This window comes from Lacerta agilis, chromosome 1, assembly GCF_009819535.1.
Source record: "Lacerta agilis isolate rLacAgi1 chromosome 1, rLacAgi1.pri, whole genome shotgun sequence".
Lineage (NCBI taxonomy): Eukaryota > Metazoa > Chordata > Lepidosauria > Squamata > Lacertidae > Lacerta > Lacerta agilis.
In genome coordinates this window covers 116288938-116315395 of record NC_046312.1, presented here as the reverse complement: position 1 = coordinate 116315395, position 26458 = coordinate 116288938, and the positions used below count along the sequence as shown (strand labels likewise).

The 26458-nt window shown below is 44.0% G+C and overlaps 1 protein-coding gene across 1 annotated transcript in view; it reads left to right on the top strand.

Moving 5' to 3' along the window:
- Window positions 1–26458, top strand: part of TFPI (tissue factor pathway inhibitor) — a 41382-nt gene that overhangs the window by 6677 nt on the left and 8247 nt on the right. The window contains exons 2-6 of the mRNA XM_033168504.1: window positions 11210–11338; window positions 19775–19975; window positions 22293–22331; window positions 22879–23055; window positions 24413–24490. Coding sequence (XP_033024395.1) covers window positions 11224–11338; window positions 19775–19975; window positions 22293–22331; window positions 22879–23055; window positions 24413–24490 — 610 coding nt within the window. The 5' untranslated portion in view covers window positions 11210–11223. The remainder of the gene's footprint in view (window positions 1–11209; window positions 11339–19774; window positions 19976–22292; window positions 22332–22878; window positions 23056–24412; window positions 24491–26458) is intronic.

The following is a 26458-nucleotide window of genomic DNA, read 5'->3' as shown; positions in this document are numbered from 1 at the left end:
TCTGAAGTTGCACTTTTCAATGTACGTGCACAAAACTCAAATATAGTTCGGGGACGTTGGGGAAATGGCGAATCTTCGGCCAAGAGGATACTGTGGGTTTCCTTAAATAGCAAGGCAATTACGATTTCTCACGGGGAAAGTTCATCCATCCCGGCTTCTTAACGCATCTTCCACAGAGCTGGAAACAGGTCTGTCTCTCGCTAGGGAAACTGGAAATGGAGAAGCAGCAAGAGAGTTCTCTGAAAAATCCCAACGAAAAAAGAAGCGGAAGTTGGAATTGCAGATGTTTGCTTCTCCGTGCCACGTCTGGAATGGAAATCATTCTGGGGAATAAGATTAGTATTCACTGTTATTGTTGCTTTTAGTCCTCCCGCAATATGCAACTCATTGTTTTTTATTCTCCCATTTGCATTGTGCTTCCTTTGCATTGAAACGAATGGAGAGGAATAGCACAATGACAACGTAACTTACACAATTTAGATAATATGTAAATTATGTAGAGTACATAATTTCACTGTACCAAACAGCGAGGCTCATAATGTAGCTTTCAGTAGAAGAATATTCATGGGCGTAGCCAGGATTTTTGTTGGGGGGCAGGCCTTTTGTTGGGGGGGGGGGCAGAACCTCAGTTTGCTATGTATTTTTATTGATTTTTATGATGGGGGGAAGCTGCCCCTCCCTGTCCTCCCCCCGGCTATGCCCATGAGAGTATTGGTTTTTCATTATTTTCTTGAATTTATAGCCTGCCTGCCAACCCTCCCTAAAGATCCCAGGGCAACAGGCAGACACACGATTTAAAAACAAGAAGCATGCAAACACATTCTACAGCAGCTAGAAGATTCTAAAACCAATAACAATGGAAAAACAGTTGTAGTTAAAAACATTCTTCCATCCCGGATGAACTGCAGAGAAGCGGAAACGGCGGTGCGTGCGATGAATAAAGTGTGAAAAGCTGCCTTCCTACACCCCACAGCAATACAGATACTACCTTGAAACACAAACGCTATTATTCAAGACCTCACCATTTTACTTTACAGAACTGAAGTATGTGCAAAGGGGTGGTCAAAAGTGCACCCTTTGTGCTCTGATTCAAGAAGAAGAATATCAGCTGTTCTTTTAAGAGCTATTGCATGTCAATATCCCGACCCGTGAATAAATAAGACACAAGACACCGTAAATAAGGTTAAATGGACAATAAAAGGCCACAACTTTATTGGTTCTGGATGTTGAGCGGTATTGGCTTTAGGCATTGGATCTAACTAGACTATATCCGACTCCAGTACGATGTGCTGGCAGTCCAGGAAGGGATAACCACTGTCGGGTGAGCCCCTGCTGCTGCACATCAGCTAAGGACTCACCCTGTGATCACCGATCTGGGGCGTGCCTTAGGCCCTCACCACCCACGGCTCCGGACACGGACACGCCCCCCGGACTCCTTTACGAAGTACCCTTCAGCACTTGGGGGGAGGTGTTGGCCCGTCCTCCCCCCCACCTCCTAACCTTCCTGACCTTATCCAATGCCTAACCGCCAAACCAAAGTTGTGACGAGTTGCTACGAGGTAGGCGAAAACCACAAGGCGGAGCCAATTTGCCAGGTGGAAAAATTCCTACCAGGCCCCTCAACGGCGACCAACCGTGGTCCATAGCAAGGTCAAGGAAAACCTAGCCTAAAGGGAGGGTGGGAAGGGAAAGCAGGAACGGATGGGAGCCCAGGAGAAAGAGGGCGAGCTCTGGCTGCGAGCCCACTTAAGTGCAGTGCAAGCATCCCCTGTGCACGTTGAGGGCTTGTGCTAACTGCAACCCCCCCTCCTTTCTAAGGGCGGAAGGGGCTTTATCTCACCCTATTACCGAACAGGCTCGGTAGGAATTACACTGTTCATGATGCCGGCCGGTAACGTCTCAGCTCAGCATTCCAAGCTGCAACTGGTGTCCACCGACTCAAAAGATAAAATAAAATAAATAGATTTGAACTAAAGGCAGAGGAACACTTTCAGCGTCTGTGCAGTGTCCAATGAAAAGTTCTTCCTCAATGAACTCATTGCGCTGATGGCTTTTATTCTGATATTTGCTATGTTGCTCAACGGATCCCAGGGTGGGAGACAAACAAAAAAAAACCCACAATGCATAAAACACAATAAAAAAAATCTAAAACCCTTTTAAACAGTAGGAGAAACTAAAACCACATTGCAGGCTCTCTGCCAGCAACTGACTAATCATCTTCTTCTTTGGAGATCACTCGTAGCCAAGTAAAACACACTTTTAACAGTGGGTCCGTAAGTGACTGTGGAGGCCAATTCTGGAGCCACACGTACTTCCACAGTGGGGACATAGGTTTGATCTTGGTGAGGGTTTGCCAAGCGTGCCTTCCTCTTAGCATGTTTCTCTCTTTTTTCCTGAGTTCGAGCATCTTCAAAGCCCATGGCACCTTTGGTAAGTCAATTGCAGGAGGGTCCAGTACGCTTTGAAGAGGAGGGCATTCCACATATTGGGGTGTCATTACAGAGGCAACTCTATGTTGGGCAACCGCATAATACACTTCCTCAACAGTAAAGGTAAAGGGGTCTAGTCGCGGACGACTCTGGAGTTGCGGCGCTCATCTCACTTTACTGGCCGAGGGAGCCGGCGTACAACTTCCGGGTCATGTGGCCAGCATGACTAAGCCGCTTCTGGCGAACCAGAGCAGTGCGCGGAAACACCATTTACCTTCCCGCTGGAGTGGTGCCTATTTATCTACTTGCACTTTGACGTGCTTTCGAACTGCTAGGTTGGCAGGAGCAGGGACCGAACAACGGGAGCTCACCCTTTCACGGGGATTTGAACCGCCGACCTTCTGATTGGCGAGCCCTGGGCTCAGTGGTTTAACCCACAGCGCCACCCGCGTTGCCATATTTCAAAAAGCAAAAACCAGGACATCCTGTTGTTGTTGAGCTTTTTTTCAGGAAACCCCCAAAGTGCCGCCTTTCAGAAATTCTCCAAGGATGTCTTAAGGCATGGATAGGATCATAAAGGATCATAAAGGAGTCTCCCTGCATCAACCTACTTCCATGCCACTTTCTACCTTGTTCTGAAGTATTCCCCCACTTTCTGGAGGTGGTATTTTTTTGTTTTTGGAGGAGAGTGATAGGGCTACAGGAGGAGACGGAATCAGCCAAAGTTGCTTCCTCTCCTCTCCAACTAGTCCAGAATGAGGCATCTAGACTGGTGACTGGGAGTGGCCACCGAGACCACATAACACTGGTCCTGAAAGAGCTACATTGGCTGCCAGTACGTTTCTGAGCACACTTCAAAGTGTTGGTGCTGACCTTTAAAGCCCTAAAGAGCCTTGGCCCTGTATACCCGAAGGAGCGTCTTAACACCTCCACTGTTCAGCCCAGACACTGAGGTCCAGTGCCGAGGGCCTTCTGGCAGTTCCCTCACTGTGAGATGTGAGATTACAGGGAACCAGGCAGAGGGCCTTCTCGGTAGTGGCACCCGCCCTGTGGAACGCGCTCCCATCAGATGTCAAGGAAATAAACAACTATCTGACTTTTAGAAGACATCTGAAGGCAGCCCTGTTCAGGGAAGTTTTTAATGTTTGATGTTTTATTGTGTTTTTAATATTCTATTGGGAGCCACCCAGAGTGGCTCGGGAAACCCAGTCAGATGGGCAGGATATGAAGAAGAAGAAGAAGAAGAAGAAGAAGAAGAAGAAGAAGAAGAAGAAGAAGAAGAAGAAGAAGAAGAAGAAGTTGGTGGTGGTGGTGGTGGTGGTGGTGGTGGTGGTCCCTAAAGAGTCAAAGGTCCTTATATGAAGAAGACAAGGGCACCAGCTGAACCCAATGCAGGTAGTTTATATTTGAGGATTGGAAGGATGTTCATGCACAGGGCCTATAGGTACAAACCAGCCCCCTCCCCATTCCAAATATGCATTCGTTCATCATACTTAGGTTGTTTCAGCCGGGCTTAACTTTTATTGTGATTATGGACACGGGTTCTCCTACATAAACTTTGCAAGAGCACAGTAATGGCATTTTTTAGGATGATACACAATGACTACCCAAGCTATGTTTTTATTGCCTTTTTTCAAAAGAGGTGTGAAGGCAGAAGAAGTCTAGCAAGGCTCTCTAAATACCTTTAATGTAAGCTGTGTTTGCAGTAGCTTCAGCCTCTGCGTTTGCAGTTTCACCCATTATCTCCGTTTTGTTTGCCCTTTCCCCGTATCCTTTGTGCCGCAGCCGCAGAAGTGACTCACTCAGAGTGACAGCGCAGGAAATGGAACGGAGAGGGTTTGGGAGAGCGCGACTCGGTATCATCCTGTGACATTTGCTAAGCCTGCCCCTGGTTGGCTCATAATCCACAGGCTGCCTTCTCGTTTGCTTGCCATTCTGCCCAATAGGGTGCCCACAAAAAGCTAAAGAGGGGGGTTAGGAAATGGCTTTAAAAGTCTAATTACTATGGAAATCAGATCCAAACAAAGTTGTCTGAAGGGGAAAAGTGCAGCACACCAGAGGAACACTCCCACTGCATGTAGGTAAGAAGGCATCTAGATGCTGTTACGTCTTCCTTCTTTTTTAAAGAAAACGCTCCTGTGTTTCTTTTTTTGTACACCTTTTCTGCAAGCAGAGATGCAGGAGCAAAGCTATAAGAGTGCCAATCCGAACACGTAATTTGTTGAGCCTTTTTTTTTTTTTGCAAAGTTTCCGGCGGACGAATCCCATACATCTGGATGTATGGCAACATTTCCTTTTTTTATATAACAACAAATAACAATTCCATATCCAGGTGTTGAGATTACTCTGAATCTCCTGATTTTCCCCAATCACTTCCATGGGTCGTAATGATAATATTTACAACTGCATATCAATATTTATCCGAATTTTTATCCTTCACAATTATTCCATAATTTCCGTTACTTTACAACTGTGGTTAAAATCCTGCCAATGTTTTGAGCTGCTTGCAGTAGTCTCGTAAATAAATTATAAACTTTTCCCATTCTTTTTAAAGTTCTTGCCTTCTTGAATTCATAGAATCATAGAGCTGGAAGAGACCACAAGGGCCATCCAGTCCAACCCCCTGCCAAGCAGGAAACACCATCAAAGCATTCCTGACAGATGGCTGTCAAGCCTCTGCTTAAAGACCTCCAAAGAAGTAGACTCCACCTTGGTAGCAAATTCCACTGCCGAACAGCTCTCACTGTCAGGAAGTTCTTCCTAATGTTTAGGTGGAATCTTCTTTCTTGTAGTTTGAATCCATTGCTCCGTGTCCGCTTCTCTGGAGCAGCAGAAAACAACCTTTCACCCTCCTCTATATGACATCCTTTTATATATTTGAACATGGCTATCATATCACCCCTTAACCTTCTCTTCTCCAGGCTAAACATACCCAGCTCCCTAAGCCGTTCCTCATAAGGCATCGTTTCCAGGCCTTTGACCATTTTGGTTGCCCTCTTCTGGACACGTTCCAGCTTGTCAGTATCCTTCTTGAACTGTGGTGCCCAGAACTGGACACAGTATTCCAGGTGAGGTTTCTGAGCTTCCCAGTTAGTTTTGCCATTTCGGCATAGTCCATCATCTGGGTTTGCTATTCTTCTCTGGTCAGGGTTGATTCTTCTTCCATCTCTGGGCTAGTAGTATCCATGTGGCTGTTGTCGCATACATAAACAATCTTTTCTGGTCCTTTGGGATCTCAGTACCTTTTAATTCCTAATAAGAAAGCGTCTGGTTTTTAAACAAAAGTTATTTGGGGGAAAAATCATTTCATTATATATCACCTCCCAGAAATTTTTAACTACTTTATACATCCACCACATATGATAAAATGTACCTTCTTTTTCTTTACTTTTCCAATGTATGGCAACATTTTCTCAGCATTTCACCCCAAATGGGAATGAATGATAGCTGGGATTGACCAACCTAGAATTTACCTAGGTAAGCAGCAATGGTAGTGGAATACTTAGGGAGCTGCTTTATACTGAGTCAAGCCATTGGGCCATCTTGCTCAATATTACCTGCTCTGACTGGAAGCAGCTGTCCAGGGTTTGAGACAGGGGACAGTCCCATCCCTATCTGGAGATGCTGGGGATTGAACCTGGGAACTGGGAAGCCCTTCCCCTTCTCACGCTTGGACATGACTGTTGGAACGGCTCTCCATTTTGCCTCTTACAGCCTCAGGGTGCAGCGCCACGCAACCCCTCAGTTCCTGGCAGCCATGGTTTTTAAAGGGGACATGAAAACACCTCAAAACTCCATTACTAAGCATGTTTGTTTGCAAATTGCAATAGGGTGTGCTTCTGGGAAGAGGTGTTTGGGATTAAAGTTTATGACTGTTCAGTCAACACACTAAGTATTCCAGAAAGAGACTGCAGCTGCTTCACAGACTACGACTATACATTCTCAAGACAGACAGTTCAATTCCTTTCTACTTTTTGGATATTTGACAGTATCAAATCCAGCAGGAGGGTTTTCTAGGGGGGAAAAAGGTGCCAGATCTTCCCCCTCACCACCCCATGCATCACTCCCTCCCTTGCCCCCTCTGTGTGCCCTGTGAGCCCTTTCCACACTCGCATCTCCCATCCACAGGCTGGCAGCCATGCTGCCCCCATCATCCCTGGGCATCTGGACCAGGATGACTCCCCACCACCACTCAGCCACCCCCCATGGCCTCTCCTTCCTCTTCCTCATGGTGATCCCCTCACGGCACAGCCTGGCTTTCCCTCACCCTCCTCATCTCTCCCCACTCACTTCCTCCAGCACCACAGACTTCCCCGCTGCCTCTGGCTGGAGCGGCCGGAGTGAGGAGGAAGAAGTGACACCTCAGTGGCCTGCAAGTGGGCCTCAGCGTCGCCCACAGCGGCCTCTGCTCATGGGGAAGAGCAATGGCACGGTCTTGTTGGGGTGAAGGAGGAGGAGAAGGGTTGTTTGGTTTGTGCCAGGGCTCAGCACCAGAAGTTGTTTGGGGGCTCTGGGGAAAAGATGCCGGAACTCCACTCCGGTGTGCTCCAGCTGAGAAAAGCCCCGATCAAATATGTTTTAGATTATTCAGGGTTTGTGCAGAAAGGACAGCACAGTGCGTTGGTTGGGATGAAACACTAAATCGTAGCTTGCTTTTTGAGCAAAGCCTGGGGCTCCTACTTCCCTATTTGCCATTATTATTATTATTATTATTATTATTATTATTATTATTATTATTATTATTTTATTTATTTATACCCTGCCCTTCTGGCTGGACTTCCCCAGCCACTCTGGGCGGCTTCCAACAGAATGTTAAAATACAATAATCTATTAAACATTAAAAGCTTCCCTAAACAGGGCTGCTTTCAGATGTCTTCTAAAAGTCTGGTAGTTGTTTTTCTCTTTAACATCTGGTGGGAGGGTGTTCCACAGGTCCGGTACCACTACGGAGAAGGCCCTCTGCCTGGTTCCCTGTAACGTGGCTTCTCGCAGCGAGGGAACCGCCAGAAGGCCCTCGCCACTGTACCTCAGTATCCGTGTAGAACGAAGGGGGTGGAGACGCTCCTTCAAGTATACTGGACCGAGGCCATTCCCCCCTTCTCTTGCATCCTCCTGACTTCTTCTTTCACAGTAAACAACAGTTTGCCTTTACATCCGAATTGGATGGTTTGTGGCAACCGTAATCTGCCTGCGCATCAGGAATTGCATGCTGCACTCAGAACTGTGGTTTACAGTTCAGAGCCTATGCAGGCAGAAGGCAAGGGAGCACCTGAAATGAAGGCTCTCACACCTAATGCCAAACCATGGTCTGAATTCAGTCTAAACTAGTTCTGTAGCAGGGGTGGGGCACTTCATACCTCTGTGTTGTTGTTCAGTCGTTCAGTCGTGTCCAACTCTTCGTGACCCCATGGACCAGAGCACGCCAGGCATAGTTTGGCCAAACTCATGTTAGTAGTTTCGAGAACACTGTCCAACCATCTCATCCTCTGTCGTCCCCTTCTCCTTGTGCCCTCCATCTTTCCTCTGTATCCAGCCCTTATGATATCTGGATACCTTGGCTATGATTCTCCCTTGGCTATGCCTCTGCCCCGAGACACACCCTGCTTCACCAGTCTTTTGCCATGACCTTTGATCATGCCTCTTCCTTGCCTGGATGGTTGGGTCTGTGGTTGGGTCTCTGTGTCTGGAAACTTCTCAGTTTTGTGTGCCTGGGATGTACTTCAGTCTTCAAAGGTAACATTCCTATCCATTGCTCCTTCTACTTTCCCCTCTGAGCCCACCCACCAAAGGAAGGTTGTCTACGAGAGCCTGAAAAAAAAGGGTTCCCCACCTTTGGCTCTACCAGATTCAGAGGTACGGTAAGGGAAAGCTCTGCTTTTAAACCCAAGTTTTGTGATGTATCGAACGCAGATTGTAGCCCGAGCAGTCCTGTATTGCATAAGGGAAGAGGAAAAGTGATGTCTCTGGCATCCTCATCTCTCTGCCCCTGTGATGTAACAGCTTAGGAATTTGAGATACAGAAGGAGGGGGAAATGGAAGTTCCCTACCAACTTGTGTAATGTGAGGAGTTATAGACAGTAATTTCAGTGGAAACGCTTCCTTCTCCCACTCACCTCCCTGCAAGGCATGCATCTCAAGGGAACAAAAATATTGGGCAATTTCTTTGTGAAATCCTGTTCCTTGTAATTAGTGTTGGATCTATTCCATTAATATTGCACAAGTCATTCACTTTTTTATTAAAAAAAATTGTTGCTGCTTGCAAATGTTATTTCATTTTCTGTTTCTGCTTCTTAAGCTGCACAAGTAATGCTCTCTTCAATTATTCTGCTGGTTATTATCAGAAATCTCCTAGGGAGCAGTTTGGGTTTAACATATGCATTGCTAATATTAAAGAGTTGTTAACATTAAGGCAGTACAGCGTTCCATTAGTGGAGAGTTTAATCCTGCTCCTAATTAGATACTTAGGAATGCTTGTTCCCAGAATATTTCTTTTGAAATCAGAGCTGACTTAGTGAGATCCTGAAACTACAGAATAATAGAAGATAATCGTACATTCTAGTTGCTCAGTATGATTGGTGTCAAATGCTTCAACTGTAGCAATGTGGTCTAGACATTTGATCAAGTCATTTACTTTATGACTAAAACCTCTTTGGAGAAATTGTGAACAAATGAAAGGATGCAATAAAATGCATGGGTTTGCAGGAAGGCAGCCTAGAGTTGAACTTATTGTCAGACTTCCTCTCCCATCAACCATTGGCCATGCTGGCTCAGGCTGATGGGAGTTGGTGCCCAACTATCTGGGGAACCACAGGTTAACCATGCCACTGATCTAGGAAATTCAGTGTTTATCTATGCTCATGGCCTCCCACAAGGAGGTACCGGGGGTATGCATGTGCCAGGCCCCATGTCAGCAGGGGCTCCAGATTCTTTCTTAAAATAAAAAAGGTAAGTTAAGCGGACATTTCTGAAGAAAGTTAGAGCACAAAAGTGAAGGCAACTTTACTGTTTCAGCACTCTTAAAACCATAATAATAGAATCATAGAATCGTAGAGTTGGAAGGAACCCTGAGGATCCTCTAGTCTGACCCTGACACAAACCATCTTGTAAAAAGTAAAAATAACATTTACTTTCTTGGAATACTTGTTGAAGAGTAACAGATACAGCAGCTTTGTTCAGGCAGGCTTAACACAATAACCCAGTTACAAAGACGTACTTGTCTAGTTTAAAATGAAGTCTGAGCCACAGCATATGTTCTACATTGCATTTTATTATATAGGGCTATGACCTCCCATTTCAGGAGGAGTGGGTGTCAGAGTTCTCTCTAGCAAACTTACAGGAAAACTCTGTGAGCTTCAACTCCTATCATGTGCCAATCTAGCAAACGTGCATTGTTGGTTTGACTGCATTGTAAATACCCCACAAGTTCAATGCTGGTGATGGGGGAGGTCCTCCATTGCACCTGAGGGCTAGTTTAGAGGACACAGGACAGGCTGGCTGTCACACACAGTTCTGCCCTCCAATACCTCATGCCCTCTGTCTGCCCCCCCCTCCACTGAATCTGCTGCCTGTGGTGGTGGCCTCACTCTCCTCATTATTAGGGCCAGCCAATCTGCACTTTGATCCAGCCATCTCCGAAGTAGCTTAGCCAAATCTATAGCCTTTCTCTTGGAAGTCAAGAACAGGGCTTCTGTTTGAAGTGAATGGGCTCGCTGCCTGAGTTTGGGTTTTTGTGTGTGTGTGCCTTGGGCTCGATTCAAAGAGTGAAATGGATGCTTTCCTTCTTGGCTGGAAGCTGTCTGAGCCCTTTACTGAACAACGAGGGAAGGCCTGCCAAGGCAGTCCGTACTCCTGGCAATGTCATCACGTGCCCTAGTTTAAGAAGTTGGATGGCAGGCAGCTACACTCACTTTAGCCTTGACTTCAGGATGAATGAGAGGGCAGTTGCTCAGTACAAACGCCTCCTTTGAGATTTAAATTTAAATCTCTGCAGCACGAGCAGAAGCACAACGGACTGGGTGTGTTTGCGTTTTGCAGCACTCCCCGTGGCATCTTGACAAACTGTGTTGTGGTGACAATCCCTGGAAAGGAGGGCAAGAAATAACCTTTGTATTGTTTTTGCCCCTTCCCCTCTTTAAGATAAAAATAAACACTGGGGAAGTGCCATTCCGAGGACTTTGCATTGGCATCGTTTCAGAGGCTCGGGGCTTGCTACTCACAGGTTTCAAGGTTCCTCCTGGGAATGGTGCAGACGGATAAAGGAAACAGCTCTGAAGTTCTGGCTAACAACTATCACCCTGTTGGGCAGAAACCGTGTTCAAGGTGCCATGAGCTCCTGGCTCTCTGGGAACAAGTTAGTTCCCCTGAGGCTAAGGTGGAAGACATGGAAAAAGTAAGGAAGGAACAGACAGTGATGGATGAGAGCTTCAGGGACATTATAGCTGTGTCCCATTCCCATGATGATAACTCTCCTGGTGTCAGGGACAAGGCAGGTTTAAGGGAAGGAGAGGATCACTTTGAGGAAGAATGAAACACTTCCTTGGAAGGCACTCATTTCTTGGAGGATGTAGAGCTATCCTCTTGCGCCTTTCTTTATCCTGGGGGTGGGTCAAGGTTCCTCACCCCCGATTTGTCCTCATCGCTATGCAAGGAGATAATTCTGGCTAAGCTGAGAGTCAATGGCTTGTCCAAGGCCATTGAAACAAAATGTGGTATTTCAAAACAAATTTGGGTTCCAAATGCGTCACGTTCTCTGGCATCATGTTTTCTTTTGCTTTATTCAGGAAAGGCGAGCAGAATGAGAGCAGGTATATTTCTAGCTGCCATCTTGTATCTTCTGTCCAGCAACAGGCCATGTCATGGGACTGCACCTTCAGAGGAGGAGGAGGAGGAGGAATATGGAGAAGCTGCCGGTAAGAGATCTGGCTACAGCGCATTGAAATAAATCGCCCCTGTTTAGCTGAATAACACGGCACCACATCGGGCCAAGTTGCACATAAACTTTGTGGCTGTCTTCCGTTTCCCCTCATATTTGAGCAGTCTGTTTGCATGAGCAATTCCTTTCTGCACTTTTCTGCTGTACAGAAAGGGTGGGAGCTGAGATTGTGCAGACCAGAAAGTGGCAGGCTGTCTGCTTCTTCCGAACCACAACATTATTAACATGCTAAGGAAGGTTGTGGAACTTCAGGCCCCTGCACTGCAAGCCTCTTGGTCTGGTCTGTTTGGGGAAGAGCCACAGCTTGGTGATAGAACATCTGCCCTGCATGCAGATGATCCTAAATCCAATCCCTGGCATCTCCAGGTAGGGCTAGGAGGGACTCCTGCCTGAAATCCCGGAGAGCTATTTTCAATGTAGACTATACTGAGCTGAATGGACCCAATGGCATGGCATTATTCTTCTGCAGCCACAAGCCCTCTCCTTAGGCCACATGTCCCTTCTCCATAGCCTTCTCAAGTGTTTTTACCTGGCTAGAATGTGTCCTTGAACTGGTGTTGTCATTCTTGCTATAGTAGGTAAATATACAATATATGTTTTTCCTTGTGAGTGCTTCTCTTAAGTTTCATCATTCTAGGTTTCAGGTGTTCCTTTGCCCAGTGGCCATGTGAATAATTTGAAATAAAGTCATACCTTGGTTTTCGAACAGCTTAGCTCTCGAACGTTTTGGCTCCCGAACGCCGCAAACCTGGAACTGGGTGTTCTAGTTTGTGAACTATTTTTGGAAGCCGGATGTCCAAAGGGCTAACGCAGCTTCCGATTGGCTGCAGGAACTTCCTGCAGCCAATCGGAAGCTGCACTTTGGTTTCCAAATGTTTTGGAAGTCGAACAGACTTCTGGAATGGATTCTGTTCGACTTCCAAGGTACGATTGTACTAAACCCCATAACCTTGTTAATTTGAGCTAGGGATGGAGGAGAATTTTGTTTGGTCCACATTTTCGAGTCAACTGACCAAATGCACACATCTTGGACTAATACACAGATCAGAACAACCTTCGGCTCGTGAACTTCTCTGAATTTTGCGATGGAATTATTGGCAAATTAAAAATGTACCCAAATGGTTAAACATACATTTAGAAATATGTAAAATGAGATGCACACAGGTCTTGCTATCCGAACACGATGTGTTCTCCGAGAATCATTTTTCTGGCGAGTTTTCACATAGCAAGTTGATGATTTCCATTGATTCCTATGGGAACATTTCCAATGTATTACTGGTCATGGAATTCTGACAAATGACAAAAAAAAGCCCAGGAAAACCCTGTGAAACCTTGCAAAAGGCAAATGAGGAAAGAAAAAAAATGCTCTCTTATTGTGTGATCTTTCCCCTTCCTTGTTAAAAGCTGCTTATTTGTTTACAGTACTATGAATCTGTGGTGTGTATAGTGAGGTTTGGGTGCTAATTCCTCGTGTTTGGATAAGTGAGTTTTCATACGATGAGTGTTTGGATAGCAAGACCTGTGCGTACATATTTTCTGTTAAAATTTAACGACATATTTAAGTGTGAAGTTTCTTACAGAATTTTTTTTAAATCACAAATTAATGTAGAAATAAGATGGAACAGATTTATGAATAAGCACATGTGAAATCAACATGGAATGGAAATAGGTTGATTCCTCTGACCCTAATCTGAACCAAAAAAAAAAACCAGCAAAAGATAGACAATTACTATGGAACGGCACTGAGGATAAAGCCCAAAACCACAAAATATGCATGATGGTTTTTTTTCCAAATAATATTTATTCTTTTTCAAAACAAGCATACAAAAATATAACATACAAAAATATAATAAACATACAAAAGCCTTAAAAAGAAAAAAAGAAGAAAACATAAAAAGATTCTTTTTTCTCCTCTAACTTTCTTTAACAGTGTTAACTGACTTCCCTTGGTCCTTCCCATCTGATTTTCATTGTTAAATCATCCTTAGCAGTTTGGTTTATCATCATACTTAACATATTGATAATAATTACCAATTTAGCTATTATTAACCTATATTATTACTTCACCATAAAAAAACAAGAAATTCTATATTAAAATCAAACTTCATGCTGCAAGCCTATAACTCCTCCTCTACGAGTCCATAATTCTATATATTGCAATATTTTTTTCAAATAAGCTTTGACATGAATTTAACAAAAATTCATGGGCGCTTGTTATTTTGTATGTTACAAAGAGAGCACTGAGGTGCTAGATAATGTCCAGTAACCTTTATCCCACCACCCCCACCCCGGCTGCATTTCCCAAAGGGAATGAGTCACAGCAGTCAAAACGCCTTTTTCTTGTAAATGGGAAGGCCTGTTAAGTATTAGCATCGCAGTTTGACAATTGGGCTCATCTAACAGGAAAAAGCTTTCAGCAGAGTGTGCCTGGGTGGCTGGCAAGTTGTCAAATAAAACTGATGGAGGGAACAAAAGAGAAGGCCATCTTCTCTCTGTGTGGCAAGCTGTTTTCCCTTGATAAAGTTCACCAGCAAAATGTATTTGGAAACAGAATGCATATGGGAATAGTCCTTCCTATAAAAGAAGCCGCTAGCCAGCAGAAAAACAAACCATAAAAAGACATAGCGACTCATACCCATTTGAAACCAATTGTTCCAATCTAAAGCCCGTTGTACACAAATGGACATGCAGAATTAAATTGCTGCCGCATTCTGGAAAGAGGTTTGCTTTGGCTGGGTAGTTTTGCTTTATTAGACCTTATCAAAAGAGAGGGGCAGAGGAGATGTGAGGCTGCTTTTCTTGTGACAGCCACGTGTAAAGTCTACTTTTCAGCATTCTGCCGTAAGTTCCAATACAATGGATCCCCTCTATATTATATTTCATGAACTGTGCTGTGTATAGTCAGTGGACACGGGTGGCGCTGTGGTCTAAACCACTGAGCCTCTTGGGCTTGCCTATCAGAAGGTTGGCGGTTCGAATCCATGCAACGGGATGAACTCCCGTTGCTCAGTCCCAGCTTCTGCCAAGCTAGCAGTTCGAAAGCACACCAGTGCCAGTAGATCAATAGGTACCACAGTGGCAGGAAGGGAAACAGCATTTCCATGCGCTCTGGGTTCCGTCACGGTGTTCCGTTGCGCCAGAAGCGGAAAGCTGTCTGCCTGAAAGCAAGATGAGCGCCGCAACCCTGTAATTGCCTTTGACTGGACTTAACCATCCAGGGGTCCTTCACCTTTACATCTCTCTTTTTTTTAGTCCATGGTACAATGCAACTTTCTTCAGCACAACAACTTTCTTCAGCACAACAACAATAATGTCAGCTGCCAGGGTCCCAGGGCAACTGAGGGGCTCCCCCTTCCTCTGGGAACTGAATGAGGTGATAACAATGCTTTCAAGTTTTATGGTTGTTTGTGACCTATTAGCACAGAGGAAGCCAGCAAATGAGGTAGCTTCCTATTCCATAACTGGTAGCTGATCCTTATATAATACCTGAGACCTCCAAGTATAGTGCGGTATATAAATTCAATAAATCACCACCACCACCACCACCATTTTATTGTTGATACCAGGGGTTGGCAACATGCGGCCCATGGGCCAGATGTGCCCCACGAAGACCGTTTTACTGGCCCACGAGCCACCCCCAAACCGAGCTGCCCACTCAGCGAGTCCCCCCACGTGCTGCGCTAAACTGGCACGTGCAGATACCGGAAGTTGCTTGTGTGCATGCCCAGATGCCAGAAATCGCTTCTGCGCAGGCGAGATTTTTGGTGTCTGGGCATGCGCAGAAGCGATTTCTGGCGCCTCGGACGTGATTTCTGGCATCGCTCCGTGGGAGTGATCCGGCCCATGGCTGGTAAGCCTTGCCGAACCCTGCCTTATACCCAGCCCATCTGGCAGCTTCCAGCAAATTATAAATAAAACAAAAATGTCAGACATAAAAAACTTCCCTGAAGTTTGTTTTCTTCAGATGTTTTCTAAAAGTTGTGTAATTCTTTATCTCCCTGACATCTGACGGGAGGGCACCACTGAGAAGACCCTCTGCCTGGTGTATATATAGCATATTTGGACCGCCCTTTGGGACGTGACTGCGTAGACTATCCTTGGCGACGTGTCTGTGGAGGTCGTCACCATGAACTCCTGCACTTTAAAACTGACCGCTGCACCGCCTTGTTTCCAATGAATTGTATAATATTATAGGATAATTGGCAGCTGATGTCATCTACTCTCAAGACTAAATTACAAATCTACTTCATTTTTTAAGTTGCACGCAAGCAATTGTCCAGGCCTTTGTTCCCTGGGCTGGGCCGGGGGGGGGTCACTGCGAGTGGGCCCTCAGTGATCCCTGAAATGGCCTGTGTTTTGTTCCTCTTTGCAGCTAATTTCTCTGGGAGCTTCCCCATGACTAACAGAAGCAGAATAAGTTCTGCAAACTGAGGCAGCAGTTATTCCCAGATGACTTCATGAGACAGCATTTTAAGCTCAGCCCTCGGCGGGGGGGGGGGGGGTTTAGGACATATTTTTTAAAAACAAAACAAAAACGTTTTGAGAGCCACCCAGTTTCTTGCCAGTTTCTCATGGCCCTGCATGGCTTTTATTACTATGGAAGTGTTGGCTGCTATGCAAGTGTGAATTCAGATTTGTTGGAATCCATAGGGGGAAGTTAGGCGGAAAGTGTGTAAATCTTGAGGAAGGGAAACAGCCACAGCTTCACAAACTGAAAATTGGGCATGTATGTTGGCGGAAATAAGGCAGAGCTAGGATGCTGTTCCTAATAAGTCCCACAGAGACCATGTATTACATCAGGGGTGCAAATTGACGAAGACGAATGTTATAAATAGTTTAACGGTTTAGCCTCCACTGTATTGCAAAAGCAATCTCAGACTGGGATTTTTTTTGGGGGGGGGCTGTCTTTTCAGCATGCTCACTGCGTCCTAGAGTTACACTGAGTACACTGGAAATAACGCAAGCGTTGAAGAAACAGCGTTTGCTACGTAAGAGATGAAGATATATTGCTGCATCTCGAAATGAGGTCCTCTTGGGCTGCAAGTTCTGGAAGACTTACAGGACCCTTTGCTTCTTTTATTTATTTATATTTGGTGGAACATTCTAATTAATGCTTTTTTAATAATAATAATAATAATAATAATAGTAATTGCTGGGCCTCAGTCCCAAACGCATCTGCGGTCGGAGTGTTAGTTTTTTAAAGGAAAAGAAAGAAAATTGGCATCCATATCTAGCACCAGCTCAAAGGTACGTGAGGCTCGGTCTATGGCTTAGGGATAGGGCCCTGAAGCTATTTACTGAGTAGCGAACAGCATAGTTTGGTGGAGGCACTTACCCAGGCATAGGCAAACTCGGACCTCCAGATGTTTTGGGACTACAACACCCATCATCCCTGACCACTCGTCCTGTTAGCTAGGGATGATGGGAGTTGTAGTCCCAAAACAGCTGGAGGGCCGAGTTTGCCTATGCCTGCACTTACCTGACTTCCCAGCAAGGGTGTCACTGCTGTTTACTAGGAGTGCAAGGGGAAGACAGCAGCATGGTCAGTGTGGTGCAGACACACCAGCAGAGCCAACGCAGTGCTCCTGCAGGTATGTGTTTGCACCACACAACACTCCCCGCCATCTCAGCTAGCTCCCCATCACCACTCCTGGTACCATACCCTCCAAGTGTCCCTATTTCCCGGAATTACAGAAGGCACCCCAGTTTCTGATTTGATCCCGGAACATCCCGGTTTTCCCTTTTCCTCACTCTGCATCTCGGAGAACAATTAAAAGGTTAGAGAGGCTTGGAGGGCGGCAATACAAGAACGAGCCTTTTCTGTAGTGGCTCCCCGTCTGTGGAATGCTCTCCCCGGGGAGGCTTGCCTGGTGCTGTCATTATAGATCTTTAGATACTAGGCAAGAACTTTCCTCTGCAACCAGGCCTTTGGCTGATTGATATCCAATGCCCTTTTAAAATGTGCTGGGGAGGGGGGGGATTATTAAGTTGTTCTTGTTTTTATTTGTGTTATGTATTTTGTGTTTTTATGGTGCAATCTTACCTTGTGAAGTGCCATAAGACCTGCGGGTGTAGGGCAGTATAAAATAATAATAATAATAATAATTATTAATAATAATATGATGCAGATCTGTAAAGTTTTTGCAGATTTTCTATTCGAAGGGTGTGCTCACAGAACTCCGCCTTCACAAAACTGTAAAGGGACATACACCCTAGAGGAAATTTCTAAGGTCTAAGAGCAGCTGCTTCCCTTTAAACTGCACCTAATCTCCAAATTGGCTTTTTAAAAACTTGGTTCTGTATCAATTTGTGGCCTGTCAGCTTCTTACTAGGAAACTGCAAAAACTGTGGGTGTTGGGTGTTTGTTCCAGGGAGTCCGTTGAATTTATGACTCCCCGGTGTGTTATTTTCTGGGGTGATGCTGCCCTCTGGAGAACATTTTGTGTTCGTCGGCATTTAACATATCCGTAGCCCCCTGCAAGAAAAACAGGCGTGCATTTAGAGCCCAAGGTGCCATTTGTATAATTTCTTCTTTGTTATATTTCTTGCCTACCCTTAACCAGAAGGCCTCAGGGCAGGTTATGTCAATTGAAATGGGCAATCTTGAAACAAAGAAAGCGGTTGCAACTATACAACAGGAAAAGCGTAGAAACAAGTAAAAACAGGCTCAATATATAAAACAATTATTAAAAAATAAATATCTGTGTATAAAAACAATGCAAATGTTGAAAAAACAATTCCACATATAAAAACAGTTAAAAATACTGGAACTGGTGTCACACTGTCTAATGTAATCCACAAATGCTGGTCTATATTTCACTGTTTTGTGTAGCATGGCTTGAACACCCAGTTCTCTCTCTTACCTATCAGCGGTAGAATAATCTAAACCTTACATCAGGAGGGAATACCCTACTGCTATATTTTGCATGTTTGCTCACAATTTCAGTGCCCATTGGGCATTTGCGTGCCACGTGGCATTTAGATTCTCCCACTGCCATTGCCATTTGGGTCTCAGATAAAATACAAAACCGTGTATATCACTGGATAGAAATGTATTAATATGGAACTAAACTGACAATATCATCATACAAAAAGCATTCATAGATATTTCCTCAGAGGCAAAGCCTATATATGCTTTAAAACATCAAAGTGCTGATACAAAGTGCAATGTACAAAGTGCAATATAATGTTCAATATAATGTTAAAGATGGTCTATAAGACGCATAGGTCCATCCTCCCAATGTTGGAGAAGGTTATACAAAGTCACTCAAACATGTGGGTATGTCCTCCCGATGGGTGGCCAGCTTCAAAACTTCCCGTTTCACCAGCAGTTTCTTCAAGGTCTGGACTTTATCATCAAATCAGAACTAGGATATTAAACATAGCTAAGCTATTCAAAGTGCCTCAGACTCCCATCGTAGTTGCTGCCTCTCTCATTTAAGCATGCAAACAAGATCTTCCAACTCATCCTTGTCGTTGTGAGCTTATTCCATTGGGAACCTATTTGGCTGTTAACTATACTGACACATTCCAGTGGTTATTATAGCATCAAACTAGGACCTGGGAGACCAAGGTTCAAATCCTCACTGGGCCCTAAAGCTCACTGGGTGACCTTGGGCCAGTCACTGCCACTCAGCCTAACCTACCTCACAGGGTTGTGGTAGTGGTTAAATGAAGAGGGGGGGAGCCATGTACACCGTCATAGAACTACTGACAGAAAAAGGTGAGTCACAAATGCAATAAGGTGATTCATTATGTCTCGGGGATCTTCTCTTCTTTGGCGATCACTCATAGCTGAGTAAGGTTGCCTTCCATGAACACGGTCTTAACAGTTTGTTTGTAAGTGACTGTGGAGGCCAATTCTGGATCCACACATCCTTCCACAGTGGGGACATTGGTTTCCAGGCGGGAGTTGAACACAGTGAGGGTTTGCCAAGAATGCCTTCCTCTTAGCACGTTTCTCCCTTTCGTCCTGAGTTTGAGCGTCTTCGAAGTCCAAGACACCTTTGGTAAAGGCTGTTCTCCAATTGGAGCGTTCACAGGCCAGTGTTTCCCAGTTGTCGGTGTTTATACTACATTTTTTAAGATTTGCCTTGAGAGAGTCTTTAAACCTCTTTTGTCATCCGCCGGCATTAAGCTTTCTATTTTTAAGTTCGGAATAGAGTAGTTGCTTTGGAAGACGATAATCAGGCATCCGCACAACATGACCAGTCCAACGAAGTTGATGTCGAAGAATCATTACTTCAACACCGGTGATCTTTGCTTCTTCCAGTGCGCTGGCATTAGTTCGCCTGTCTTGTCAAGTGATGTGTAAATTTTTCCAGAGACACCGTTGATGGGATCTTCCGAGGAGTTGGAAATGGCATTTATAAGTGAATTATGATATGCTGAGCTTTCCTTCACCTTCCTCCAGGTCCTGCTTGGCCCCCACTGAAACTGGGCATGTCAATCTGTGCCTTCAAAGCGGATGGAGGGCCCTGCAAAGCATTGCATGTCCGCTATCACTTTGACATCCAAACCCGCCAGTGTGAAATCTTTAATTATGGGGGATGCGAAGGCAATGAAAACAACTTTCTGACTCTAGAGGAGTGCCAGCTAAAGTGCATAGTACCAGGTCAGTATATGTCTTCCTCCATTTCTCTCTTTCTTTAGGTTAAATGCAGCACATTTCCCTCACATCGGATCCTTATATGAAATGTTATTTCACCAGGGGTCAGCAAACTTTTTCAGCAGGGGGCTGGTCCACTGTCTCTCAGACCTTGTGGGGGGCCAGACTATATTTTGAAAAAAGTAATAATAAATTAATTCCTATGCCCCACAAATAACCCAGAGATGCATTTTAAATAAAAGCACACATTCTACTCATGTAAAAACACCCTGACCGTCTGCGGGCCGGATTGAGAAGGTGACAGGGCCTTAGTTTGCCTACCCATGTTATTTCACTTTATGAATTGGTTCCTGGGTTTGCTTTCCCCCCCTCTTCCCTCCCCTATTTCTCTCCCCCCCCCCAATATTTTAAGACGGTCTTTTTTAAACCGATTGCATGTTAGCGCTTCCAGGAGCCTTTTTGCTGAAGTGCAAATGCTTTATATAAGTAAACAAAAAACTGATACATCATTTCATGTCTAGTATTGGAGGCAGCCAATGGGAGCAGCAGGTTTTGTAATGGCAGGACTGACCACCATGTTGTTTGCATCAGAGGGCACCAGAGGAGGGAGGGGAGGAAAGAGGGACAGATGCCAGTGTTGCGCACAGCATCCCTGACCATCATTCAAGGCACGCTAGTGTGCCATGGCACAGTGGTTGAAAACCATTGGTCTAGAGGGTGACAACTAGCTGTCAGCTTCCTCGGTGTTGACTTTGTAGAACTCAACAGGGAAGGAGAATTAGTGCCTCTGCCTCTTCCTGGCTCTGGCACAGCTAGCCATGTCCTCTGTCGCCACCTACTGTGGGCCTCCCTGCCTTTCACCCTACCAGTCCTAATGAGCACCAGACTCCACTGCCTACAGCTGACTCTTAAATGCATAGTTTTTTTAACTTAATACTTTATCACTTGATCACTGGAAAAGTGAACTGCTCCCACTGAAATTGGTTCCCTTAGAAGTGACAACAGATTACTCTGAAAGCCCTTACTCTGGTGTGGAGTGGGACCATTTCACACGTGTCAGTCATCACTGTGACAAGCATGTGGCATGTGAACCAAACCCAGACATTGCACTGCTCACACGAGTGAATCAATTCAAAGGCAAAACATCAACTGTGTTTGGAGCAGAGAAAACGAGCAAAGCAAAAGTGGTTGTTATCAGGCCACCTGAAAGCTAAGAGCTGCTTAAACCATTTGGTTCAATTCTTGGACATGAAGAAAAATGTGGGAAAGCCCGTTAAAACATAGCAGTATAGTACTCTGCTTCTTAAACTGATGGGGAGGACTGACAACTTGCCCCCTAATGTGCCAGGAATGGGTACCATATTTGGTTTGTGAAGCACCCCACCCACTTTGACTAGCGCCATTATAGCAGGTTGCCCTTTCCGCCATCCGTGTGATCATAAAAGCTGCAACAAAGCAAATACACACATAAACACAAACACACACAGTACTGGCAACACTTGTAGGCAAGCAGATTGAAATTGTAGATTAGCTTTTGACAGTCGGCCAGGAATTCATTGTGTATGGGTTAGGCTCGTGTGTTGGAACACTCCAGCTGGTCTCTGGATTCAGGTTTCGGCTGAAATATCAAATCCCGTTACTGCTCTCATTCACTCCGCTTCTTGCATTAATCTCTACATGCATAGTTGTCCACAGCTGTGGGTACTTCACGTGAGCCTTACTCCTGATCAAATGTCACCTCTGAAAAAATTAAGATGACATGGCTGCACATAAGACAATATTCATGCTGGGGCAGATTTGATCGAATCTACTATTAAATCAGTTAGATTGTTGTTGCAATCCTATGCCTAAAAAAGGTAAAAGTAAAGGACCCCTGGAAGGTTAAGTCCAGTCAAAGGCAACTGTGGGGTTGTGGCACTCATCTTGCTTTAAGGCGAGGGAGCCGGCATTTGTCCACAGACAGCTTTCCAGGTCACGTGGCCAGCATGACTAAACTGCTTCCGGTGCAACGGGACACCGCGATGGAAACCAGAGCGCACGGAAATGCCGTTTACCTTCCCGCTGCAGCGGTACCTATTCATCTACTTGCATTGGCATGCTTTCGAACTGCTAGGTTGGCAGGAGCTGGGACAGAGCAATGGGATCACGTGTAGCATTTCTAAATTAAAATATGAAATTTTGGTTAGATAAACACTCTGGAACCATGAGAAATGGTTCAGTGCTATGGGGTATATCACTATGGGCAATAATATATGCTTTTTTTTAGTAAATGCTATTCCCCCCCCCCCAGGTCTACACTAAAAACATTTTGTTTCCATTTCAGATGTGCCTGAGAAGAAAAAGAGATCAAAATCTCAGACAGGTAGCTTAAAGAAATGTGTTCTATGTGTGTTACCTGTGTTTTGTTTCTTTTTAGCTACTGCTGATTATAATCATCTTTTTGATACTTTAAAATACATCTTAGCTGGTTTTTTAATTGATAATTTTAATGTTTTAGTTTTGTGATCCCCAGCAACAGAAAATACACGTGGTGTAGTGGTTAAGAGCGATAGACTCGTAATCTGGTGAACCTGGTTCGCGTCTCCGCTCCTCCACATGCAGCTGCTGGGTGACCTTGGGCCAGTCACACTTCTTTGAAGTCTCTCAGCCCCACTCACCTCACAGAGTGTTTGTTGTGAGGGAGGAATGGAAAGAAGAATGTTAGCCGCTTTGAGACTCCTTCGGGTAGTGATAAAGTGGGATATCAAATCCAAACTCCTCTTCTTGCCCCTATTTGTCTCCCACGCCTTGCCAAAATGCTTAAGTTGAGTTAGATCGTGCCCACTTTTGGTAAACTGCAGCAAGTCCTTCATTAATGGCCATATTGGATAATCTGACACTTTCTCCCCTGAAACAATCTCCATTCGCAGGAAAGCCTCCTTACTGCCTTCTGGAGAATGACCCCGGTATCTGCCGAGGATTAATTACCCGGTATTTCTTCAACAAGGAATCGATGAAGTGTGAGAAGTTCCAGTATGGTGGTTGCCTAGGAAACCAAAACAACTTTTATACTTTGAAAGAATGCCAAGATACCTGTGAGGACAACCGTAAGTGGCCTTGTCTTCTGGTAATGTATCTTACTATATCCCTTGGTGCCCAAAGCAGATGGTATGATGGTTATGCCATGTCAAGAAGGTCCACTCTCTACCTGAAACCATGATGTCCGCCATGTCTCTTTTCCCTTGAAGATGGATTTTATTGTACATACGTCACACATTGTCCTTCAGTTATCCTTTTCCTAAAGACTTCCCAGTCCATCTCTCTGTGACATTCTATGCGAACCCTGATCGGTTGCAAATCCTGATCTTCCACCCAGTTTTGGAGATTTGATTGAATATTATATCTTCTAAAATATTCTCCCAAGCACTTCCACTCTTCTTTTAGCTGTGCCTCGTCTTTATTATTTCTTACTTTCACAGTCATAGATGCTAGTTCCGTATAGTCTATCAATTTATTCTGCCATATTTCTTTTGTAGGTACCTCTTTTCCTTTCCATTTTTTGGGGCATCTCTTTTATGCCAACAGGCCTTTGCAATCGTTTAAAATATCGCTCTGAGTAGCCTGTGGCTGTATTGCTTTTAAACATATGTATGTCACTGAGGTTGTGCAAGACGGTGGCATACAAATAAAGTTGTACCTTGGAAGTCGAACAGAAACTGTTCTGAAAGTCTGTTTGACTTCCAGAACGTTTAGAAAGCGCAGCTTCTGGTTGGCTGCAGGAAGCTCCTGAAGCCAATCGGAAGCCGCAGAGGACGTTTGGCTTCCGAAAATCGTTCAAAAACCGGAACACTCACTTCCGGGTTTCAATCGTTCGGGGGCCAATTTGTTCGGGAGCCAAGGCGTTTGAGATCCAAGGTACGACTGTACTTTATAAGTAAATAAATAAATAAATAAATAAATAAATAGGACTGCACTGCATGTTCCCATTCAAATTAATGGGACTTAAGTCACAACTAACTTGGCCAATTGATTTTAATGGTACCTAAGCTCAACAAATTTGGGCTGCAATCCTTCCCCCGTTTACCTAGGAGTAAGCCCTTTGAACTCTGTGGCACTACCATCCAAATAAACATGCACTGAATTGCATTGTTACTCTGGATCCAGCCCATTGTTTCCGCTTAGTCTCAGGGCAAGTCGAAGAGGAAGAGGAAGTGATTAAATCCTCAACGAAGAAGTTGGGGAAGAACTATAAAGTATCAGAATTCTGCACTGCTGAATTTCAAATGGGAGTAAACCTTTTGTAAAATGTAACTGAAGCATAAATCAGCCTAAAAGAGCAACTTCTGCTTAAATGGTTTCGGATAATGCACTCTTATTATATGAATTATATGCCAATCATTGTTTTCTCTGCTAATTATGCACACTTCTTACAAGATTCTTTTATCATTGTTTCGTCCCTTTTAGTTCTTTCTGTCAATTCATTGCAAATAACCGAAATGCTGGTTAGCACAACGAATAATACTACTCCAGTTGTAAAGCAAGGTATGTATTCAAAGTTTAGCATTAAGTACAAATTATAGGGTTCTCTCATTCACATGAGATGAGATTCAAAGAGGTACCAGTGCATTAAGAATTATCTATTGTTGTATTTGTCAGTTATGAGCAAGGAAATGGGAATAAACTACCACTTTTGTCAAGTGTAAGTGAAATGTAAATGAACCTAAAATAGCAACTTATTTCCACGATACTTTTCCCTCCTGTACGGCACTGATACGCAAGTATGTTTTGATAAAACATACCAAAAAAGCTCAGGTTTGATGCGAATATATATGGTTGCATCAAGATTCTTTTTGGTGGAAGATGGTCAATGTGCAGGAATGCATGTTTATTTTTTTTAAATACTTTTTTCAGTTTTTTAACAACAATACAAATCCAATGTTGCAATAAACATGAATACAGTGGTATCTCCACTTACGAATTACTCAACATACGAATTTTTCGACTTACGAATGAAAAAAGTGACCGCACGCCTACGAATTTTCCGACATCCGAAGGACATACATTGGCGGTTTTAGATGGTGTTTACTCGACTTACGAATTTTTGATGCGGTTTACTCGACTTACAAATTTTTCGTTTCCAATGCATTCCTATGGGGAAATCGCTTTTTTTTACTTACGAATTTTTCGACCTACGAATGTGTATTCGGAACGGATTAAATTCGTAAGTCGAGGTACCACTGTAGTTTGACTTCCTCCCACCCCTTTTGAGGTTTCTTATATTATTTTTGTTTCTGACACTGCATTTTCTTCATTATTCCAGTTACTAGTTAATCCTTGATTTCTCCTTGAATTTCATTTTAACTGTCTGATTTAAGTTAACCCTGCTCATCAACTTATATGTGTACAATAACCTTTCAAATAACCCACACATTTCCCCTAGTCTCTTTCTCTTCTTGGTTCCTTATAGCTCCCATAAACTTTGCCATTTCAACATAATTCATTAATTTAATCTGCCACTCCTCTTCGGTTGATACACAATCTTCTTTCCATCTCTGAGCGTTAAGCATCCTGGTCGCTGTTGTAGCATACACAAACATTTTTATTTTATTTTTATTTTTTTGTCTTTAGGTAACTCTAAACCAATTACCCCTAAAAGAAAAGCTTCTGGGTTGTTGTTGTTTTTAATAAAAGTAATTTTAAACAATTCCTTCGATTCATTATACGTGCATGTTTGTAAGACATTGTACAAGGGGACGAGAAGAAACTTGAGAGGTTTATACATATAAGCTATGGGACAGCTCAGTCGGTAGAGCATGAGACTCTTAATCTCAGGGTCGTGGGTTCGAGTCCCATCATGGGCGAAAAAAAATCCTTCGCTGCAGGGGGTTGGACTAGATTACTCCTGGGGTCCCTTCCAACTCTACCGTTCTATGATTCTGTGATTCTACAGGCAGCTTCTCACTAGTCACAATGGCAAGGCACTCAGAGTCAGATGTCAGCCTGCAGTTAAAAGATGGAATATGCTACCACAAGATGCAATGGCTGCTAACTTGGATTGCTTTAAAATAGAATTAGACAATTTGAGGACAAGACTATCAGTGGCTATTTTTTTAAAATATATATATTTTTATTAGATTTTACAAATTAATATTCAACACATTTATCATATAAAAGGGACAAAATGAAAGAAAACAAAACTCCCCCCACCCCGTGACTTCCCTCAGCTTCCCCTTCTGGTTCTTTAAGTACCGGTAAATGCTACTTCTGTTTAATTTTTCTCTTACTTTTCACGATCTTTTTACTAAATGCTCTTATATTATTATCATTTTTATACCAAATTTTATTTCAAATTTAAATCTTATACTTGATTAATTTCCATATTGTTGTTTCCTAACCTTTACTCTTGTTTTCCTAGTGGTAAGCTTTTACTCAGCACTGCTAGTGATTCCAAATTCTTTGCAACGTTTCTGTATATACCCATATTTTCCGGCGACTGGGCGTATAAGATGA